Source organism: Carcharhinus amblyrhynchos, chromosome 1, assembly GCF_965287045.1.
Source record: "Carcharhinus amblyrhynchos chromosome 1, sCarAmb.v2.hapA, whole genome shotgun sequence".
NCBI classification, from domain to species: domain Eukaryota; kingdom Metazoa; phylum Chordata; class Chondrichthyes; order Carcharhiniformes; family Carcharhinidae; genus Carcharhinus; species Carcharhinus amblyrhynchos.
This window is the reverse complement of record NC_137324.1, coordinates 103,000,911-103,021,763: the sequence shown is the minus strand read 5'-3', so window position 1 is coordinate 103,021,763 and position 20,853 is coordinate 103,000,911. Positions and strand designations below refer to the sequence as shown.

The 20,853-nt window shown below is 39.9% G+C and overlaps 1 protein-coding gene across 8 annotated transcripts in view; it reads right to left on the bottom strand.

The window, feature by feature from the left end:
- The window catches only part of LOC145343552 (prominin-1-A-like), a 214,943-nt gene that overhangs the window by 29,200 nt on the left and 164,890 nt on the right, over window positions 1-20,853 (bottom strand). For 2 of the 8 annotated variants that reach the window (XM_080189814.1, XM_080189815.1), the window contains exons 19-25: window positions 19,149-19,241; window positions 16,673-16,690; window positions 13,027-13,080; window positions 8,189-8,269; window positions 7,871-7,939; window positions 4,926-5,015; window positions 4,694-4,809 (exon numbers count right to left, since the gene is read on the bottom strand). In XM_080189814.1, the coding sequence (XP_080045940.1) occupies window positions 4,694-4,809; window positions 4,926-5,015; window positions 7,871-7,939; window positions 8,189-8,269; window positions 13,027-13,080; window positions 16,673-16,690; window positions 19,149-19,241 (521 nt within the window). Of the gene's footprint in view, window positions 1-3,079; window positions 3,149-3,688; window positions 3,713-4,689; window positions 4,810-4,925; window positions 5,016-7,870; window positions 7,940-8,188; window positions 8,270-13,026; window positions 13,081-16,672; window positions 16,691-19,148; window positions 19,242-20,853 lie in introns of those variants that run through there. The other 6 variants (XM_080189804.1, XM_080189811.1, XM_080189813.1 and 3 more) reach the window with 6 other exon arrangements.

Genomic DNA, 20,853 nt, shown 5'->3' with positions numbered 1-20,853 from the left:
TTGTACTCCGTTGGCATTTCTGCATGGGGTCCAGCAAACGAAGGGATACAACATTCATGGAACAAACAGGAAATCTACTGAAGTTTAACTGCTGGCTGAATGTTCAGGATGGTAGCCAAGAAGCGAGGTCCATGGACTGACAAGACGGGGTATAAGAATGGGGAATAGGAAAGCACAATGTAAAAACTGATAGCGGTCCAAAAGTGATTCTTGTGACAGAAAATGATCACATACCAGAGAAAGATTCTCCGATAGTTCAAAAGGGAGATCTTGCAGTAGTAGCACAAATAAACATAATCGCAAGCTAAGGTTATAGCTTGAATGGATTAAACAAGGAACTAAAATATACACAGTAGTCTCAAAGAGCTAAAATCACAAATCCTCATGATTGTGAAATTTGGTGACTGATTTATCCTCAAGTTTATTGGCAATGAGAAGCTATGTGAATTAGATAGTTGAGTAGAGTTTTAAGTTTATTCTGAGGCAATAGATAAGGGGTCAATCAACCTTGTCACATAGGTGGATTTGTATTGAAAAAGACCTGGCCGATGGGACTTTTAAGTGAAGTTTAAAAGAATTAAGTCACTCTTTTGAAGACTGACTGGATATTACAGATGTTAGAGTTGTTCTCCTATAGGTGGAAAAATAATCTTGAAACTCTTTCTCTCCTTGCCATATACTCAGCGTGGATCAACTGATATAAAAGCTGCCAGTACATGGACCTCGCTTCTCGGCTACCATCCTGAACATTCAGCTAGCAGTTAAACTTCAGTAGATTTCCTGTTTGTTCCATGGTTGTTGCATCCCTCCATTCACTGGACTCCATGCAAAAGTGCCAATAGAGTACAAAATCTGGGCAACTGACCTTTGGATGTGGTAGTTCTGTCCTGTGAACTGATCATTCATATTCTCACTATCCAGCCCCATGGTCCTCGTACTGGCCATGCCAACTCATATTTCCCTCCACCACCTCAGGGCCCTTCAAAGACTCCATGGTGACTCAATGCCAACTTGTGTCCTGGCAACACGCCAATGACCCTTGATTCTTTCAGAGAGAAATGTTTTTGAATCTACTCAAAGAGGCAGCACATATAGAAAGAAAGCTGTGGAAATTAAACAAATGCAACTACAGCCAGAATGTGGTATTTTTCAGTGAAATCTGTTTTGATGAAAATAATGTTGAACTTACTGATATAATAAACAAAAATTTTCAGCTATCTCGAAGATGCATGTCGATGTTTTTTTTAAATTGGGTGATACTATGAAATTTAAGAAATGAATTATTGATAAGATTGGAATAGAATTTAAGATTGGGGAAAAAGCTTGTGAGGCTTTTAAATATATTGAGTTAGATATTAAGCAGAGCAGGTTTGGCATAACTTTTAAATCAATAAAGCTATTCAGAGGATGATTCTTTAAATCATAGGAGGTTACCTCAGAAGGATTCTGTTACATTTATAGAGACAGAGCAATTGCAAAGCTTGGTCAGTCAATTGAACTGGTGGGCAGTCAGCCAAACCAAATATTAGTTTTGATGTGCCAGAGTCGAGTACTACAACGAAATGTTTTAAAGGTCAAATAAAATTACAAAAATTAAATCTGGAGAATTACACACTTAAGTTCCCATTATTAGGTGAGCAAAAAAAAACACATGCTAATCTTCCTGATGGGTATTCTAGTGCAGTTGATTTCATAATATTTCCTAAGGATGAAAATGTTCTTTGGCTTGAGAAGCAAAGAAAATAAAAAGGTTTGTTAAAGTACTTTGGCTGCTGATATACTGGCTTTTGTGGAGGCAATAGATATAAGATTTAATTTGTCAACAAAATTAAGTGAGATTCTATCAAATGGATGTGTTGACGATAATACAGCCACTGAATGTTAAGTAGATATTCATTATGGTATAATGTTTAGGCTATAAAATGTATGTGAAAAAAAGCTTACGGATTGGCCTTGATGACTTGAAACAAATTTGGGAGAGAAAGAAAATTGCTAAGATTAAATGGATGGATGCAAATCAAATGTCTTTTTGTTTTACAAAAATAAGTGCCTGTACAAAGAAATTGTCAAACATCTCATGGAAAAGTGTTTCATGATATAAAACTATACACAGAACATGGATGCTTTTGTTGCAATTTGTTTTAAAAGTTTGCTTGTACATATAAATTCTAATTTAAAGAGAGAGTTACTTTTTCAAATTTTACATTAATTGTGTTTAATTGTATGTAATGTTGGTAGGCATTAATGGGGGATTCATTTGTATCCCTGTAATTAGACACAGGCTCAAGCTGTGGTTGTTGGGGTTGGAAGATGTATACTTCTAATGTGGAACTTTGTAAATACATGCTTATAATGTGTTGGCTCTTTTACTAACCTTCAATGGCATTCTGAAATATAGTATACTATACCCTTACAATTTACAGATTGTATTTCCAGCTTTAATCAATCTTGATTTACCCAAGATCCCTGTTATCCAGCATGTAATAGTGAAAAAGCTGATGCATCAAAACAATTACTCAACCTACTTGCAGCAATCTGCAAACACAAATCATTTCCACAAGCCACATGTATTGGTTTGAAGCCAGTAAAGTTCACAATTTTGAGTGTACCTTGAAAACATATTCTAGAAACTACCATATATTTGTATCACTTACTGATTGTAGAACACAAATTAACAAATCTATGTCAGTTTTTAAATTTATACCACTCCTCCCATAGATATACTAAAATTAGCCAATCTCCTATATAAAGTACAAGCATAGAACTTAACCCAAAGGAGTGGTTCAATTTTTTTTTGAGGTGCATTTTTAGACTGTAAGATTGAAATTCTGCACAATCTAAAGTTGTTGCATTCATGCCAGATCTTAGTAAAATTAAACATTTCCATTTGTTGTGGAGCACAGTAAATTGAGTGAATAGTTTACCACCATTATGAATGTACGCACATCATACTCATGCTGGTTAGTTTTAAAGAAACATGCAAAAGTTAGTAGCTTTTCAGCGGTTAGCTTGTGCAAAAGACACTTTCAGCAATTATAGACAAATCTGCCATGCAAATATGCATTCTAAGGTAATTTACCTTATTAACACTGGACTTTGAATATCATGTGAAAGCTCATTATGATAACCATTACTACCAATTTCCAAGCTGCAACAAAAAGTTTATACTATATGCATAGGAATGAAAAAGTTCTGGGTTTTTGATGTACATTTAAAAAAATGAATGAAGCAAAATGAAAAGTGAAATAGTTATTTCACACTCATCTGAAAACAAAAAAACTATTCATTTTCTAAGTCTGGATTTGCAACGCTATCCAATACAAAAAGGTATCTAAAAATACATTGAATCCACTGCATCAAAACATGCAGAGTGCTATTTTATCATTAAAAACACAGTTAGGGTTATATGCAGCTTAATTTATTTTGTAAGCAAATAATTCAAAGCAGTTATGCAAGTGATTAAAGTGCATGTCACAATATTTTGTTCGATTTCCTTTAACCCAAAGATTGTGTTTGGTAAGTGTTACACATTTAAGTGTCATTCAAATTATTCTGTTTAAATACACGATTGTATTTTTGCCCAGGTTTCAATATCACATTACGAGTATAACTTGGTTTACGACCTATTAACCTTGTCAGACTTACAAGCTTAACCCCCAAGGTGATTCAGTATGAAAAAGTTTCTTACGTTTTCATGGGAATATTCTGAACACTACAGAAATACAAGAAATGGGAATATTGTTAAAATGCACAGAAAATATTAAAGCAGCACTTGTGTTTTGCTGAGGACAATATCAATGTGTAAATTTTATACGGCACTCAACTATTGCCGGCATATCTTCAACGTAACATTTAATGTAACGTTCATTACAGAACAAAAGGCAGTGTAGAAATAAAAATTTAACACACACAGATGTGACAGCACTTTTCCAACTGCAAATGTATTAGTCCCCTAATTGAAAGCAGCAATGAACGTCTAAAAAAAAATACAGAACTGAAAGAAAGTGGAAAAGGTATCAATGGTTATCACAAAGTAAAATGCCAAGTCCCTGAGACAGAGGAACTGTAGAGGAAAAAAGGAATATATAGAATTCAGAGGCTAACACTTAGTAAATCAATGGTTCAATTTAGCTGAATACTCTATTTACAAAGAGATAGCACATTTGAAATCTTGGGAGAAACACAAGGTTATGAAGTGGGTGAATACTACACCTAGCAAGACTTCTATTTTTGCCTAACACAAGGTAAGAATTTCAGTCCATAAAAAATACAAAATTATGAGAGAAACTCATCTATCAGCTGTCTCTGGATAATTATGTTTAGCATTTGTAATCCAATTTTTGAAACCAACACAAGGAACCATCAAGATCAAAGGAAAGCAGCTGTTCAAATTTTGTTCCTACAGTGCATTTCACAACAGATTGGAAGTCGGAGAAAGGATTTTGTTTCTTGCAAGGGACAGGTGCACTTTGTGGACATTGACTAGCACTGACGTTCATTCATTTAGCTCCAGATTGAAATTAAGAATTATCTGTAAAACTGATTTTTTTTTTAAATGTTACAAATATAGAAAGTATTTTCAGAAAAAAATCCCAATTATAAATAGGAATGAATAATTCCTTGTGTTTCAAAAACAGAAAAACTATAGGAAGATTAGGAAATTATTAGAAACTTTGTTTTAAAGTCTACTCACTCATCATACACATCCTCTGTATCCATCCGCCGATAGAATTTGGATAATTTTACAGCAATTATAATACTAGGTATTAAAAAAACTGTACAGCAGCCAAGGCCAAACCAGAAACCATTCTAAAAAAAGCAATGAATAAAGATAACATAGTCACCAATCATTCCTAGGTAACCAACATGTTCAAATATTACTCAAAAAAGCAGCATGCATCACACGATTGATGAAAATATTTTACCAGGGAATCCACTAAAAAACCGCACAGCATCATATCAGCTGTATCCACAGCATTAGCAATCGGCTTACAGACTGCAACCTCATTGTTCATCTGCAAAATTAAACAAAATATTTTGTGAAAAAATATCGATAGCTGTTTAATGTTAATTAATTTGATCCTCTTCATGTAAATGAAAAGACATAATACAGGAAGTTGCCAAGTTACTAATGTACCTCATCAGTGACTGGTTGTAGAAGAGAAGGGATGGAGAGGAAAAGTCATACACCATTTTGGCTTGGATACATTCCTTCATTGTTACCGGGTTAAATCTTGGAACTATGTACCGAATAACATGTGAGAATACCTTCACCACAGAATGCAGCAGTTCAAGAAGTCACCCCCCCATCACCCAGCTTCAAGGGAAGCTAGGGATGGATAGTAAATGTCAGCCTTGACAACAAGGCCCCCAACCTGAGAATAAATGTTAAAGATACCTCATGCCTGCTTTCTGTACTTAAGTGTCACAAGTGATGATACGTAGAGGCAGAGATGGATGCACAAAATGACAACTTCTGCTAACAGGGAACCTTTATAACAATATAAATTCCCAAGAGACCTTACAAAGTAATAAAAGAAATGGATCAAATTTGAAGATCTAAAGATAGTAACTCAGGAAAAAGCCCTGTAGCTGGCACCAATTGACCTCTGACCTTTGCCTACCATGGATTCACAGATGAGTTTGCCTCTTGTTGTTATATTTATGTGCATGGAGAATGAAGCATTGACTCAGGTGACAAAAGCCTTGTCTGTGCATCTCCATCACCCTCGAGAGAACTTGCTATGCCCATCATAGATGCACCATCCAGCCCATGACCATTTATCTAGGACACTTGAGGTTCTAAACTGATACATTGCTGGCACCCCAATTCCCTGGCTCCAGGGAGCTGAACCCTGCCTCCCTCCCAGGGAGTAATTGTGCTGCCAGGTAGACTTCACCATAGACAGAAGAACATACCCAAGAATGATTCTCATTCAGTTGACAATGATTAATCAGGTCAGTCAAAAGCATTCACTTTTAATTTCGTCATCCAAAAGGAGCAACTTTCCACTGAGGATTCACATGCACGAGCAACTGTGATGTGAAGAACACCCTGGAGAAAGTGGTGTGCTCAACATTCCAGACAGGCTCCATCACCTTACACCCTCACCCTGTCACCCACTAACGTCCCCCAATCTTCCCAAGATCCTTTACCTACCCAATTTAACCATTCTTATCTCATTACTGTTGAACCTCCCTCCTGTTACCCTTGCATTTCCACCATCACATGCCTTCTCTCTCCTCTGAACCTACATCCATTACTGCCCCCATGCTCAACGTGCCTCTGACCATTTCTATTATCTGCATCACCTGTTTTGTCCATTTCAGTGCCCTTCCCCTCCTGCCTCCCCCCTCAGACAATCTGTTATCTGATCGTGATCCCAATGGACCTGCCAGCCTACTATATTTCACTACTTCCTCTCACTGTGCCTTTTCCCTCTGCTGCCAAATGCCCTCAGTTAAACCCCCAGGACTCCATCAGAGTCAGCCATTTGGGATAATCGTTCTCTCTCCATCCCTGCCCATAAGTCACCACCCAGTCACAGGACCCCCCACACCCAACATGCAAGGCCCTTCCCACCTTCCGATATCCCTCAGATCTCACTTTCCCTCCCTGGCTGTCAGGGAGTGCCCCTTAGACTGTCACAACCTGATCATTGCTTTGCTGAACAATGCTCCCTAATTTTGAAAAAAAAAGGTGGCTACTCACTAACTCCAGCAAGTTGACTACCTCACCTGCTGCACGCTGCTTATATGCAGTCATAGATCAGCAGTCATAAAGCATATTGCTCGCTCACCAATAAAGAGATAAATGATATACAGGTGCATACAAATGCACTTTTGACACCTTCAAACTTGCCTGACCATATTGCAAAATTAATTCTGATGTTGGGGAGTGGACCTTTGGTCTTCCATTAAGTTCCCTCACCCACCTTGCTTCTGAGAGCAGCACAAGATTCTGCCCAAGGAAGGAGTTCAGAAAAGAATACAAGTAACTCAGTCACCAATGTAGAACAGTGTCAGGAGACCTAAACTTTGGAGGTAGGTGGGGGAGGAATTAAATCTATGCAAGGTAGGGTGGATCAAGGCTGAGTGGAATGGTGAAGAATTCGTGCTCATTTCCCAATGTAAGATGGGCTTAATGAAGAATAAATTTGGGCCTTTAGGTTGGGCCTTTTTTTTTCCAGATATCCCCAGTGACTGCTGGAGACAGGACTATGTAATTGAATGCACTTGTATCTGTTTCAGGCCCTGATGGAAATCTGAATCTAATGAGCAAAGCAGAACTTGGGCATTTCCATTCAGGATCCCCCAGCAGAAGCCAGGCCTGCTCTATTTAGGTCACCCAACAGAAGCCATCCTTCACCAATGGCACTGGGGTAACTAAGTAGAACTCTTTTCAATATACATGCCAAGAGCAGGGTTTCCTTGAATTCATGGTTCTGCTCCCCAGTCCAACGCATCCTTTACTACTCCTTCCTCAGCCTCTGGGCCACCACCAGGGTTTACGGGTATCAGGATCTCAGGAAACTTGCTTAAAATGTTCCCCAAAGAGGTTTAATCAAAACGTATGGAAGTATAATCTATAATGAAAACGGCAATGAAAACAAAATGGAATAGATAAACAATAAAAGAAGAAGAGATATCAATGAAGTAACAGAAACATGAGATGATGAAGGCAAAAAAAGGGAAAAGAAGCAAAGTCAATATTGTGAAATATTAAGTTAGCTCATGTAATTCAATAGTGTTAAAATCTCACTGATCAACTAACTAACTAACTAACAGGAAGCTATCAAAATAAATCTGGCAAAAACATTTTCAAAAGATAAAACTTTCATAAATTTACTAGAGGCACAGCAATACTCACAGCATCCATGATCCATTCTAAATAATCAGTGATGTACGCTATTAGAGTTTTGCTGTAATCCTGTATTTCCTAGAAGAGAAATGCATTTTTATAAAATGTCATTACTAATGTGAAATGGAAATATATGCAAATTTTATGACCTTGGGACTTCCCAAAACAATTTACAGCCAATGAAGTACTTTTGAATTGCAATCACTGCTTTTTTTATATAATAGGAAATTAAGCATGTGAATCGATGGAGCAAGAAGTATATTTGCATGGCATGGAGCACATTTCACACACACACAAAAGGTAGTATATTTTGGTAAATGGCATTACCTGTTTTACAATGTTGCTACCATTGTTGTTGATTAGATCTTGAGCAGCTTCAACAGCATCAATTACATGTCCCGCTTTTATCTGTGAGGAAGTTACATAGAATTACATAAAATGTACTGCATTGAAAAAGGCCAAACAGATTTATGCCGGCATTTATACTGCACCCAAGTCTCCTCTCCTCTCTCTTCATTTAACTATTGGCATAACATTCTATTCCATTTTTCATGCTTTTATCTAGTTTCCCCTTAAATATATCCATACTAATAGCCTGATCTACTGCTCGTGATAGCAAGCTCCACATTTGAATCACTTCCTGGTTAAAGTAGTTTCTCCTGAATTTCCTACCATGCAACATTTATTACTGACTTACCTTTACGGTCTCTGGTTTTGATCTCATTATTTTGCAAAGAATTACATGTTTAAAAGATTGATGATAGTTTGACTGAACCACAAGCCATTTTCCAGGAAAGGTGACAGCAGTTAACATGCCCACTTGCTTTTCTATCACCATTCAAAAAACAGGAATGAATACAAGAACATAAAAAATAGAAGTGGGAGAGGCAACACAGTCCCTTGCATCTGCTATGCCATTCAATATCATGCTTGATCTGATCTCAGCTCAGCTTCAACACAATTTTCCCACCTGTTCACATAATTCTTAACTACTCGATAGATCAAGAATTTATCACAGTCTTCAAAATATTCAATGATCTGGTCTCCAGAGCTCTCTGACGCAGAACTCGGAGAAGAAATTTCTTCTCGTGCTGGCCTTAAATGGGCAACTCTTTATTATGAAAGGACACACTTTACATCCTCGTAAGAGAAATCTTTTGGTTCAAAATTATCTTTTCAAAAGTGAGGATGAATCAAATTTGTTCAGTCTTTCCTCTTAAAAGCTTCATCCCGTGAGTCAGCTTAGTGAACCTTCTATAAACCACCTCAAGTGCAAGTACACCCCTTCCTAAATAAGGAGACAAAAGCTATATGCATGGAGGTCTTATGGCACAGTAAGTAGTGTCCCTGCCACTGAGCCAGAAGCTCCAGGTTTGAGTCCCATCTCAGGGCTTGTTAACCAAGGAAGGTGCATTCAAAATGTGGTCAAACAGGTTGAGTGTGACAACCTGAAAATCTTTCCAAACACACCAAAGGCTAGTGGTAAGAGCAGGTAAAATTCCTGGTTAGCTATGTTTGATGTGAAATGCTACCCCTCAAGCTATAAGGTCAAAAGTGGGGATGTTCAGCGATGACTGCACAATGTTCAGCACTATTTGCAGCTCTTCAAACACCGAAGCAGTCCATGCTCAAATATAACAATATCCAAGCGTGGGCTGATGAGTTGCAAGTAACGTTCGCACGCACAAATGGCAGGCAATGATTATCACTAATAACAGACACTCTAACCACCATTCCAAATCCCCCACTGCCAACATCCTTGGAGTTACCATTGACCAAAAACTCAACTGGACTCACCACAATTACAGTGGCTACAAGAGCTGGTCAGAGGATAGGAGTAGTAGCAAGTAATCCACCTTCTGACTCTCCAAAGCCTACCCAACATCTAAAAGGCACAAGTCAGGAGTGTGATGGAATACTCCACACATGCCTGGATGGGTGCAGCTCCAACTACACTCAAGAAGGTTGATACCATCCAGGAGAAAGCAGACCACTTGATTGGCACCACATCCACTCCTTCCACCACCAATACTCAGTAGCAACAGCGAGTATTATCCAAAAGATGCACTGCAGCAATATTTGGAAGGACAAGGGCAGCAGGTACATGGGAACATCACCACATGCAAGTTCTTCTCCAAGCCACTCACCATCCTGACTTGGAAATATATCGCTGTTCGCAGTTGCTGGGTCAAAATCCTGGAATTCCTTTACTAATGGTGTTAAATGTCAATCCACAGCATGTGAATTGCAGCGTTTTAAGAAGGCAGTTCACTACCACCACCTTCTCTAGGACAGCTAAGGATGGGCAATAAATGCTGGCCATCCAGCGACACCAAAGTCAAATGAATTAATAAAAAGAGAAGCACCTGGTGACAGTTCAGCAACCTGCTCTGGAAATTACTAGCTCTGAAGACACAACTAGGTGTAAAAAGAGAATTGAAATACTGCATGCGGTCCTCTAGATATTCACTCATCAAGACTCTGTTCAGTTTCAAAGCTTCTCTACTTTCATACTCCAATCTTCCCACAGTAAATACTGACTTTTCATTATGTTCCTAATTACTTGCTGGACCTGCATTCTAACTTTTTCATTTCATCCACAAAGGCACCCAGATTTCTTTGCATTGCATTATTCTCCAGTCTTTCTCCATTTAAATAATATTTTGCTTTTCCACTCTTCCTACCAAAGTGGATGACATCAGTTTCCCACATTATATACCCCGGATGCTGTGATTCCTCCCTTCCTTCTCCTATTCGTAGGAAACATTTTCGAAAAATGACCTGCCCAATCCTGTTCATGCCAACTATTTTATGGCATGGATGGTGTATTATAGGGGTCAACTGGCTTAACAAGCTAAATTGACCCTGAATTATTTCTTTAAAAATTGTGGGTGGGCTGTCGATTTTTGCACCTACCCAGCCATTTTAAGAGTTTCTGTATCCAGTTTTAAAATATTCAATGTTCCTAACATATTGAGAGATGACATTCTTGTATCCTCCTTATAATTGGATTCCCAACATACCTTCATAATCACCAGCAAATTTGGCCTTTTCATCCAACTCATTAATATGGATTATAAATAGTTAATGCTAGAGCACTGATCATGGGGCACCCCATTAGTTACAGTTTGAAAATTACCCATTTATCCTAATTCCCTGTTTCCTGTTAGTCATACATGACCCCCATTATGATGAGCTCTTGCATTATGCAGCAACCTTTTACGTGGCATCTTACTGAATGCCTTTTGGAAATTCAAACACTGAATTCTCTGTTACATCCTCAGAAAACTAATAAATTTGTCAAACAGGATTTCCTTTTCATGTTGATTCTATACAACCATATAGAGTCAACATGACTGTATGACATTTTAAATGTCCTGTTGCCTTAAGATGGGGAGGAAAGAGGTCCATATGGGCATGTCGACAGTGATGGGTTCAGGGACTGGGGAGTAGTAGTATAGGAATGTTGACCGGGGGTGGGGAAAGAGCAGTGTAGGATTGTGGGGGTGGGCTGATTTCAAAATAATAGTTTAGCATTACCATTTTGCACACATGTAGCAATAGTGCACTTTAAAAGCGAAACTAGAAGCAAATCAGTATGGGAGGGGTCAGAGACAACGTGGAAAGAGCACACTGCTGAACTCGGGGCCCTTTCTGGAAGTGTCTTCAAACCTCTTGCAGCCAAAAGATTGAAATTTTGTCAGAGTTGAAAGAAAGAAGGAAAATCTCCGAGAGGTTGCTATTAAATTTCATGCCTTTTGCTGTGTAGTAATAGGGACAGATAGTTAATGAAATAACAGTCATTCCATTTCCACAGTAATACACAGGAATGTAAAACTTGGGAATGCTGGCAGCTGACAAAATTTCTGCATATATGGATTTCCAGCTTTGAAAGGTTTCATATGATTGCCATAATTGCAAATACATAATAGGCCAGAGGATAACTAGTCATTAATCATGAGTTAAGTCATGTGGCACACGTCCTTCACTCTCTCCTACCTCTGTTGGATTAAGATGTAAAGTTTCAGGGACGATCTTTTGGTCACCTTGACATGGCTGATTGCGCCTCAGATACAAGGCTGCATCAATAATAAGATTAGTGGGACAGAAGCTGCTTGAGACCATTACAATGGCTTTTGGTTCACGATTGCTAGCTTCACTGATTTTACCCTTTACTCATTAATATAGTTGCTCTATCATTTCACAAAGAGAACAAAACAATGGAGCCTGGGCTCAATGCTGTGGTCTTGAAGGTTGGTGAGGCTGGTGTGCTTCTTGGAGCCATTCCCTGGGGTAAAGGGCAACTAAATGCTGCCACACTGCCCTTATCAAGGCCTGGAGGGGATCATGGCAGAAGCAGGGTGCCGCCTTCTTCTTCTGTATGGCAACTATGAGTCTCTTGGAAAAGTCTGAGCCAGAGAGAGAGTGACATATGTGCGCTTGGGTGGCATTTAAATATGGCTTCTGGACTTTTGATCCCATTAGGTAACTGCGGTATCGATGAACAAGCGCCCAACCCACCACGTGATTTGGAGACATACTTATGCATAATTAATGCTATCAAGTGCAAAATGGGGCAAGATTTCCCACTATTCTGATCAGCAGGAAACATGCCATGTAACCTACCCCCAACTGCAATTAGCTTCAAAAATGTAAAATTCTTCCAATGGTAATGGTGAGACAACCCAATCATTTCACTGAATAAAATAGCTCAATTTCAGCAGTTATATTGCCCAGCATTTCAAATGCATGAGTATTTTTATTGATAGCAAGCTAATTTTGACTATACAATAGTATGAAATATCAACAAGTTGCACTTTAGTAATGGAAAAGGTAGATTTGATTATCTGTACTATGATATTCCTGAACTGTATCATGACATTTTGATATGGTGGCAAGTGAAGTTTGCTCATCAGAGCAAATTGTAAACAATCAACTGGAAGTTGAACAACCTCCACAGGAGAGATGTTGATGCTAGCTTGATGTTCCATGTGGTCAGTCAATAGTAACATGGATGGAGCTGAAAAGCAGATCTCAAGGATTGTCCAATCCAGGACAAGGCACAAAATATGGAGAAAAAGACATTAAGAATATGTAATTTCAAAGTAAATATCTGGATTTTCAACAATGAAAGCATGCATTCAAACAAACATTAATTGATTTACCTTTAATTTTGCTGCCACGTTTTGTAGTATTCCAATACTTTCATTCAATACATTCTATTGACAAACAGAATATTTAAATCAGACAGTATAACAAAAATGATGCACGTTAAAACAGTATGCAAGGTTAAGTGACTGAGTGGATAGGGTGGCAGGTGGGTGGGAGAGAGGGCAGGTGACCTGGATAAGAGGGCAACATGGCAAGTAGGTGAGGGAGTAGGGTGGCAAGTGGGTGGCAGGTAAGGGAGTAGGTAAATGAGTGAGGGGGTAGGATGATGAGGTGGAGTGATCCATGAAATGGGGTTGCCCAGAATTCAGCATTCAGACCACCACTATAATCCAATTTATATAGGTGCCCCAGATTCAAAAACCAAACTGGAGGCAGCTAAGAAAATACACAGAAGTTAGATTTTATATGTAAAAGAATGACCGAATAAACCTAATGTTGACAAGTGCAAAGCACTGCACAGGGAATGGAAGGAGTTGGATTAAGGAAGAAGCTGAGAGAGACTTTGGGAGTTTTAATAACCATTTTGCTCAACATGTCCAACCATTGCAGTCTAATAAATCCAATGGAACAGTGATCTACATAGCTAGAACAGTACAAGTCAAAAGGAAATCACATTGAAACTGCAGTGTGTTCTGGTCAGATCACATCGAGTGAACTTATTTGAATATTTAACATTTTAGGGGTGTGCACTTGCCATATTTTCATCAACAACTTGCATTACTGCTTTAGTAATGCAGTAAAATATCCCAAGATGCTTCTCAGAAGCATTATCAAAATCAACAGCCAGTTTGAAAGCATTACATAAAAACACTATTTTTACACATTAAACACATCTATTAGTACTAAGGCATGACCAGAACAAATACATTTTTCAGATTACTTGATGATCAACAGTCACTTGCAAGTTACTCAGTTCCTAACACAGGTAAACCAATACTCAACCTATTTGATAAATGAGGCATCACTACATTCAAGAATGTTTCAATATATTCAAAATCAACAATAAGACACTGCATTGACCAATTTATTTGATAAAAAAAGTTTATTTCTTAGTCACAGATAAGGCTTACAATTAACACTGCAATGAAATTACTGTGAAATTCCCCTAGTCGCTGCACTCTGGCGCCTGTTCGGGTCAATTCATCTAACCAGCACATCTTTTGGACTGTGGGAGGAAACTCACACAAGCATGGGGGGAATGTGCAAACTCCACATAGACAGTGACCCAAGCCAGGAATTGAACCCAGGTCCCTGGCGCTGTGAGGCAGCTGTGTTAACCACTGTGCCATCATGCTGCCCCATATTTTAAAGTAAGAAATTGAGAAATATCTACACTATTCTAAACAAAACAAAAACACCAAGAGAAAATAGGTGTGGAATAACTTACCTAAATAGGATTCTGTAAATAGCTTTATAAGGCTTACCCTAACCGAAACAGGATTCTGGAAATAGCTTTATAAGGAGACTTCTTCGAAAAAGTGGGGCTTTGGTAATTGCCCCTTTGGTTTTACAGCCAAAAACCATTAATCCATTTATAACTCTCCTTTAATTCTGAGCAAAGGGTACCCAGAAACCACGTCCTAATAGTTTCTCATGCAGAATGGCTACCAGGCATTCAGGAGTTTGTTTACACAGTTTGACTAACATGGTCCTAGGATTGTTAGTGGTGTTGCATTGTACAGATTAGTTTGTCAAAGCTCAACTGACATTTTTTAGAAGTACAGCATGTCATATATTGTACAAATGTTAATTCTTTGATTTTTCACATTATACAGTACTTAAATTTCTAATAGATGCACCTTAACTTGTGTATTTGTAACAATGAAGTACACACATTAAATATTTATTGGACTTCCAACTTTTTTCATACGATAATGGGCCATAACTTCCTTGCCACCCTTCCAGACTCTGGTTGCCACTCCGTACCCACTTGCCTGCACTAAAATTCTTAAGTGCATGCCTTGCCCAATATTCCTGATCAAGCCAGGTGAGATTCAAGCAACACAGTGGATCCATGATTCCAGATTTGAAGTTCAAAAAAAACAAGGAGGACACCTTTCTTATGGCACTAGGTGGTTAGGTCATGACTGGAATAATATGTGCAGTTCTGGTCACCATATTATAGAAAGACACGGTTGCACTGGAGAGGATTTAGAAGAAATTGACCAGAATGCTACCTGGGCCGGCAAGACTGAACCATGAGGAATGATTGAATAGGCTGGGGCTGTTTTCCTTGGAGCAAAAAAGGTTAAAGAGAGACCGGATAAAAGTGTATGAGGTTATGAGGGGCATAGATAAGGTAGATAGAAAGGCACTTTTTCTATCAGTAGAGGCGGCAATAATGAGGGAACATAGATTTAAGCTGTCGAAGGCAAGAAGGGAGTCGTAACAACTTGTTCATTTAGAGGGTTATGGAAGTCTGGAGTTCTGCCCAAAAGGGAGGTTGAGTCAGAAACTCTTGTAACATTAAAGAAGAATTTAGATATTCACTTGCACTGCTGTAACTTCCTGTGTTGTGGACAAGTGTCAGAAAATGGGATAACTGTAGTGAGATCTTTGTTGACCAGTGTGAACATGATAGATGTTTACAGCACAGAGGGAGGCCTATGAATCTATCCACTAGGATAAATTTATCCACTATGGAACAGGTGAGTTAAAGTCCCACTGAAAAGAACAGCCGGGGAGAAGGCAAGTGTCTAAGGTAAGTTCATGGAATTTAGGGCGTGGGGGTCCAGACATTAAAGGAAGTGGAGGGGGTTGGATACTGGATATCAGGAATGTGGGGCAGAGGCTAGAGTTCTGATCTGGTTGGGGGAAGGGGGAACAGGGAAGGTGGGGGTGAGAATTTAGCATAACTATTTTAAAGACCCAGATCAGTCCCCACACAGGACATCCCAACACTGCAGTGGGAGGGTGGGGATTGGAATCAGGATTGACGGGGACGGGACTGGGGGGTGGAGCGATTGAGGCTAGCTCAGGCACTTCTTGGATGGGGAAATCAGCAGGGCAGCAATAGTGGGGCTACTGCACATGTGCCAATCTCCGCTGTGACAGATTGGCGCATGCGGGATGGCCTGCTCAGCGCTATGCTGCTGACCAATTCAGCGGGAATAGGCCCCGCCCCCAGATTTTCATCGAGATTCAAATCTAAGCAATTTAGATTGCTCTGTTGAATGGTTCAGAGCTCAGCACAATTGTCCAGGTGAAGTTAGTGCTTAGTTTTGGACCAATGTAATCAAACAGTTTTTTTTTGGGGTTGTGAAAGTTGAGTTTTATTTATGCCAAAATGGAAGCTCCAAGATATTTTAATATTAATTCAATTTAAACACTAGGCAATCAGGGACAAAGGATACAAAGGCACCAATGTGGCTTCATTTAATCAATAGTGCTACCAGCTGTCACTGTGGTACAAACAGGTTCAAAAGACTATTGCATATAATTTTGGAGAGGGGAAGGGTTTCATGGGTATGACAGTGGATGGATAAAGCAGATTTGATGAAAAGTTATGAACATGTTAGCCCAATGCCTTTTTCCATTTGTCATTATTCCAATGTTTTTCATGTTCTGACAACAAACATAACTTATCTTTCAGACATTTGAAATGTACAATGCTTGATTGGTTATTTAACAAGAACTTACCCGGGCTTCAACATATTTCTGATAAGCATTAAACAAAAAAATCAGGAAGTGAAAGTTTAGTAAAGTACATAGCAGAAAGCTGATTAGCATACAAAGGCTTAAAATGTTTCATGAAGCACAAGACAGTTTCCAAAGATTGAAGAGAAAAATATAAACAGTGAAGGAGTGGCATAAAGACCTGACTTCACCAAGTGCCACTGGAAAGACTTCACACCTCTGATTTACAATATAAAGTCTAAAATTTCCCACGTCATCCTCTACGGGATTGTTGTGGGCAAGACTGAAAGGTTAGTGGACCATTTAAAAGTCCGTTGAGCTTGGGTGGGAATTTCCAGTCTTGAAGCATGCATGGCTGGAAAATCCTGCCCAAAATCTTTTATGGTTTCCAAAACAAATCAAGCACCAAAGCTAAATATTAAATCACAAAGGTCCATGAATTTTGAGAAGGCAACCTCTCACTTAATGCTGTGGCACTGTATGAGGAAACATTAAAGCTCATGCTGCATTGTATGAGATTTGTGTTAGCAGCTAGTCAGTAGGTTCACATATCAGAAGGAGCAAAGAAGTGGAAACGAAAGAGATGTGATTGAGATAATTAAAATGCTAATCAGATGGGTGGGTAGGCCAGAGCATTTGAGACTTTCCCACCACTTCTGAGGAAAGAAAGCAGAGAGATGTCCCATGACTTAATGTTGGAATTGGAGCAATAGACAAGGCTGTCAAGAAGTTGTTCAAAATGGTGGTGGTTGCAGGGGGCGGCGCTCACGCACGTTTCTCCCAGCCCAGCAGCAGGGTGACTCAAGCAGAAAGCCCGCGTAGCAGGCTTTCTGCTGGGCGTATCAGCCTCCACGAATCTCTCGCTGCCTGATTTCTGGTGCCGTCAGCCCAATACCAGAAATCAATGCAGAGCTGTATATGGCAATGGTGATTTTAATATAATTTGCATTTCACTAGTAGGCCCAGGATGGAATTCGCCAGGCCCACTAGCCCCCCTCTCTCTCTCTCTCTCCCTGACCAGGAGTGTTTAACTCCTTACAGTAGAGCTGGTAGCCTGACCCTGCTGGATTGAAGGGGGGGGTGCCAGGAAGTCAGGGGTAAGGGGGTGCCCCCATGGGCATTGCCATCTTGGCAATGACAGAGGGAGGGAGGCTAACAATCGGGGCAAGGAGCTGGTTGGCCTGCAGTGGGAGGGTGGGGATTGGAATCAGGATTGACAGGGACCGGGATTGGGGGGTGGAGAGATTGAGGCTAGCTCAGGCACTTCTTGGATGGGGAAATCAGCAGGGCAGCAATAGTGGAGCTACTGCACATGTGCCAATCTCCGCTGTGACAGATTGGCGCATGCGGGATGGCCTGCTCAGCGCTATGCTGCTGACCAATTCAGCGGGAATAGGCCCCGCCCCCAGATTTTCATCGAGATTCAAGCTGGTGCACTTTGCAGTGCACAGAGCTTGGGAGATTCATTTTGAAAATCCCACTGAAAAAAACAGTGGGATTTACTTTGGTTTTTACGTGAAATTGACATTTAGAATTTTTTTGGGAAAATCCCACCCAAATGTCTCGGTAACCTGGTTCAAAAAGGATAGCACAAATTAGAATGAAAAACATGTGTAATACACCTGGACAATCTGAGAAAGTGCCGCCCAGCCCAGTGAAAACCTGCAAAGAACTACACGTGCAGTTATAGCCTATTTGCATTGGCCTATCAATGTATTGGCAATGATGGGGTTCCTATTCTTTTCCTCCTCCATCTTAATTAATGCCCACTGGTGGACTTCACCCAATCACTGCTTTTATTAACCCAGCAGTGGGGAAGGAGAATGACAAACAAACTCATGCAGGTTACCTAAGGACTCCTAGGGAATCCCCCATTAAAAGACACTCGGTGCCTGATCAAGGGGCCTGGCGTCAGGAAGGGGACAGCCCATGGAAAACTAACCTCCTGGCTTTCCTGCTGACTCCTCTCACCCACCCTTTCCTGCAATCCTCCTCCCATCATTACCAGCATGTAGACTGCAATTCAGTGATGATAATTTTCTAGCCTCGCTCACCCCATAACCGGAAAATCCCACCCAAGATCAATGGACCTTTCCATGGTCTGTCCCTTGCCTGCTCCAATTCCTGTGGTAGGCAGGATGGTAAAATTCTGGCCACTCTGTCTCTCCAATGCTGCAGTTCACTAGAGCTGCTGATCTTGGCTGGCTGGCAGCTCCCAGCTGATGAGACCACTGCTGCCTGAATCCTTGATCTTGGGAAAAGGCATACTGTTGTCTGGTTAAGCAGCTGCCAGCACTTAATGCAACGTGACCCTCTTTAAAAGAAGCGACATGGAACTCTCGCTAGCTGCCCAATCTAGGCATAAGATTCCCATCGTCTCCATTAAACACTACCCATTGTCTCAAATAAGAAAACACAGCTGCATTGCAGAAGCTCAAAGCTTTGGTGCAAATAAAATGTTTCTCTGTACATTTCTTACCAAAGTTTGTTCTAATGGTATAACTTGCTGCGTGTAGATTGCCCGGATACTGTTTGCATGGCCTTTTAATGCATTCGCTAGGGCTCCTGCAGGCTGAAAATGTTGCACGTTACATTTAGACAGTCAACACTGAAAAGGTCATAAATCATCACATTTTCTGCACCAAGTATGCTTTCCAATGTAGTTTTCAATGCCTTTATATGACCTTCAAAATACATGCAGGTACTGTCAAACATTAGCAATGATGCTTTTCTATAAATTTGTGATTTTAACTTTTCACTCTTTTGGGTAGGCTGGCCCTTGTCAACTGCAAGCACCAATTTACAACAGTCACAAGATGCACAGAAAATAATAGCTAGATGACCAGAAATGGGTGTCAAGAGCAGTATTCCAACAGGGTTCTGATAGCATTAAAGTCATAGTTTCAAGATACAATTCCTTCCATCTGGCTTAGAATCAGAGCATAGAAAGAAACTCATTGGGCAGGATTTTACAGCTGTGCTTGTCCTGAAACCGTAAAATCCCTCCTGGAGGTCAACAGACCTTTCCATTGTCTACCCCTTGCCCACTCCAATTCCCATGGCAAGGGATGAACAATGAAAAGGTCTGTTGACCTTGGGCAGGATTTTACGGTTTCAGGATGAGCCAGGCCGTAAAATCCTGCCCACTGCATTTCTTTCTACGCTCTGATTACCATTTCATGGCAATCGGGGTGATAAAAGTTTTGACTATTGTGCCTATGTCAATGGTTAAATGAGCTATTACTCTGACTCCCCTGCTCTTTTCCCATAGTTTTGTAACCATTTTTCGTTTCAAATATTTACCCAATTACCTTTTTAAAAAGTTGGTCTTCCACCTTTTCAGGTGATGCATTTCATTATTTATTTAAAAACATACATGCGGATTTTACATTCCCTGCGAAGCTATTGCCATTTATTTGCCACCAGTTGGGTAATGGCATGGGACTGAATGAATCCAGGTGATGTCCAGTGACAAAGCATGGATGCATGTCAGATTCTTCCGATAAGTTATCAGCAACTCACCATTGTTCACATATCATCATCATCTTGTACTTATATTGCACCTTTAACATAAAGATATCCCAAGGTGTTTCATTGAGGCATTAGAATACAAAATTTGACACCAATCCACAAGAGGAGATATTAGAGCAGGTGACTGAAAGCTTGTCAAAACTATAGGTTTGCAGGAGAATTTTGGAGAAGTGGAAATACTTAGGGAGGAAATTCCAGGGCTTAAGGCCTTGGCAACTGAAGGCACAATGACCAATGACGGAGAAATTAAAATGAGGAATGCTCAGGAAATTCAAATTAGACATGTGCCACTATCTTATTGATTGTAGGGCTGCAGAAGATTGGAGAAACAGGGTAGGGTAAAACCACGAAAAATTTGAAAACAAGGCTGAGAATTATAAGAACAATACATTGCTTAACTGGCAGCCAGTGTAAGTCAGCAATCTTCATTCAGAGTAGTTAACTAATCACAGTCTGGGTACAAATAATCTTTCACAACTAGCATCAATATGTAAAGCGGAGAATTTGAAGTAAGACAGACGGTTAGGGTTTTAACTCATTGCTGTGACCCAACAACCATATGTAACTGGATGTGAAACAGAGTGCTGCTGTGATAACTGCCTAGGTTGATCAGCTTCTCCAGGCTAATGCTCTCAATATATTGGGAGAGAAAT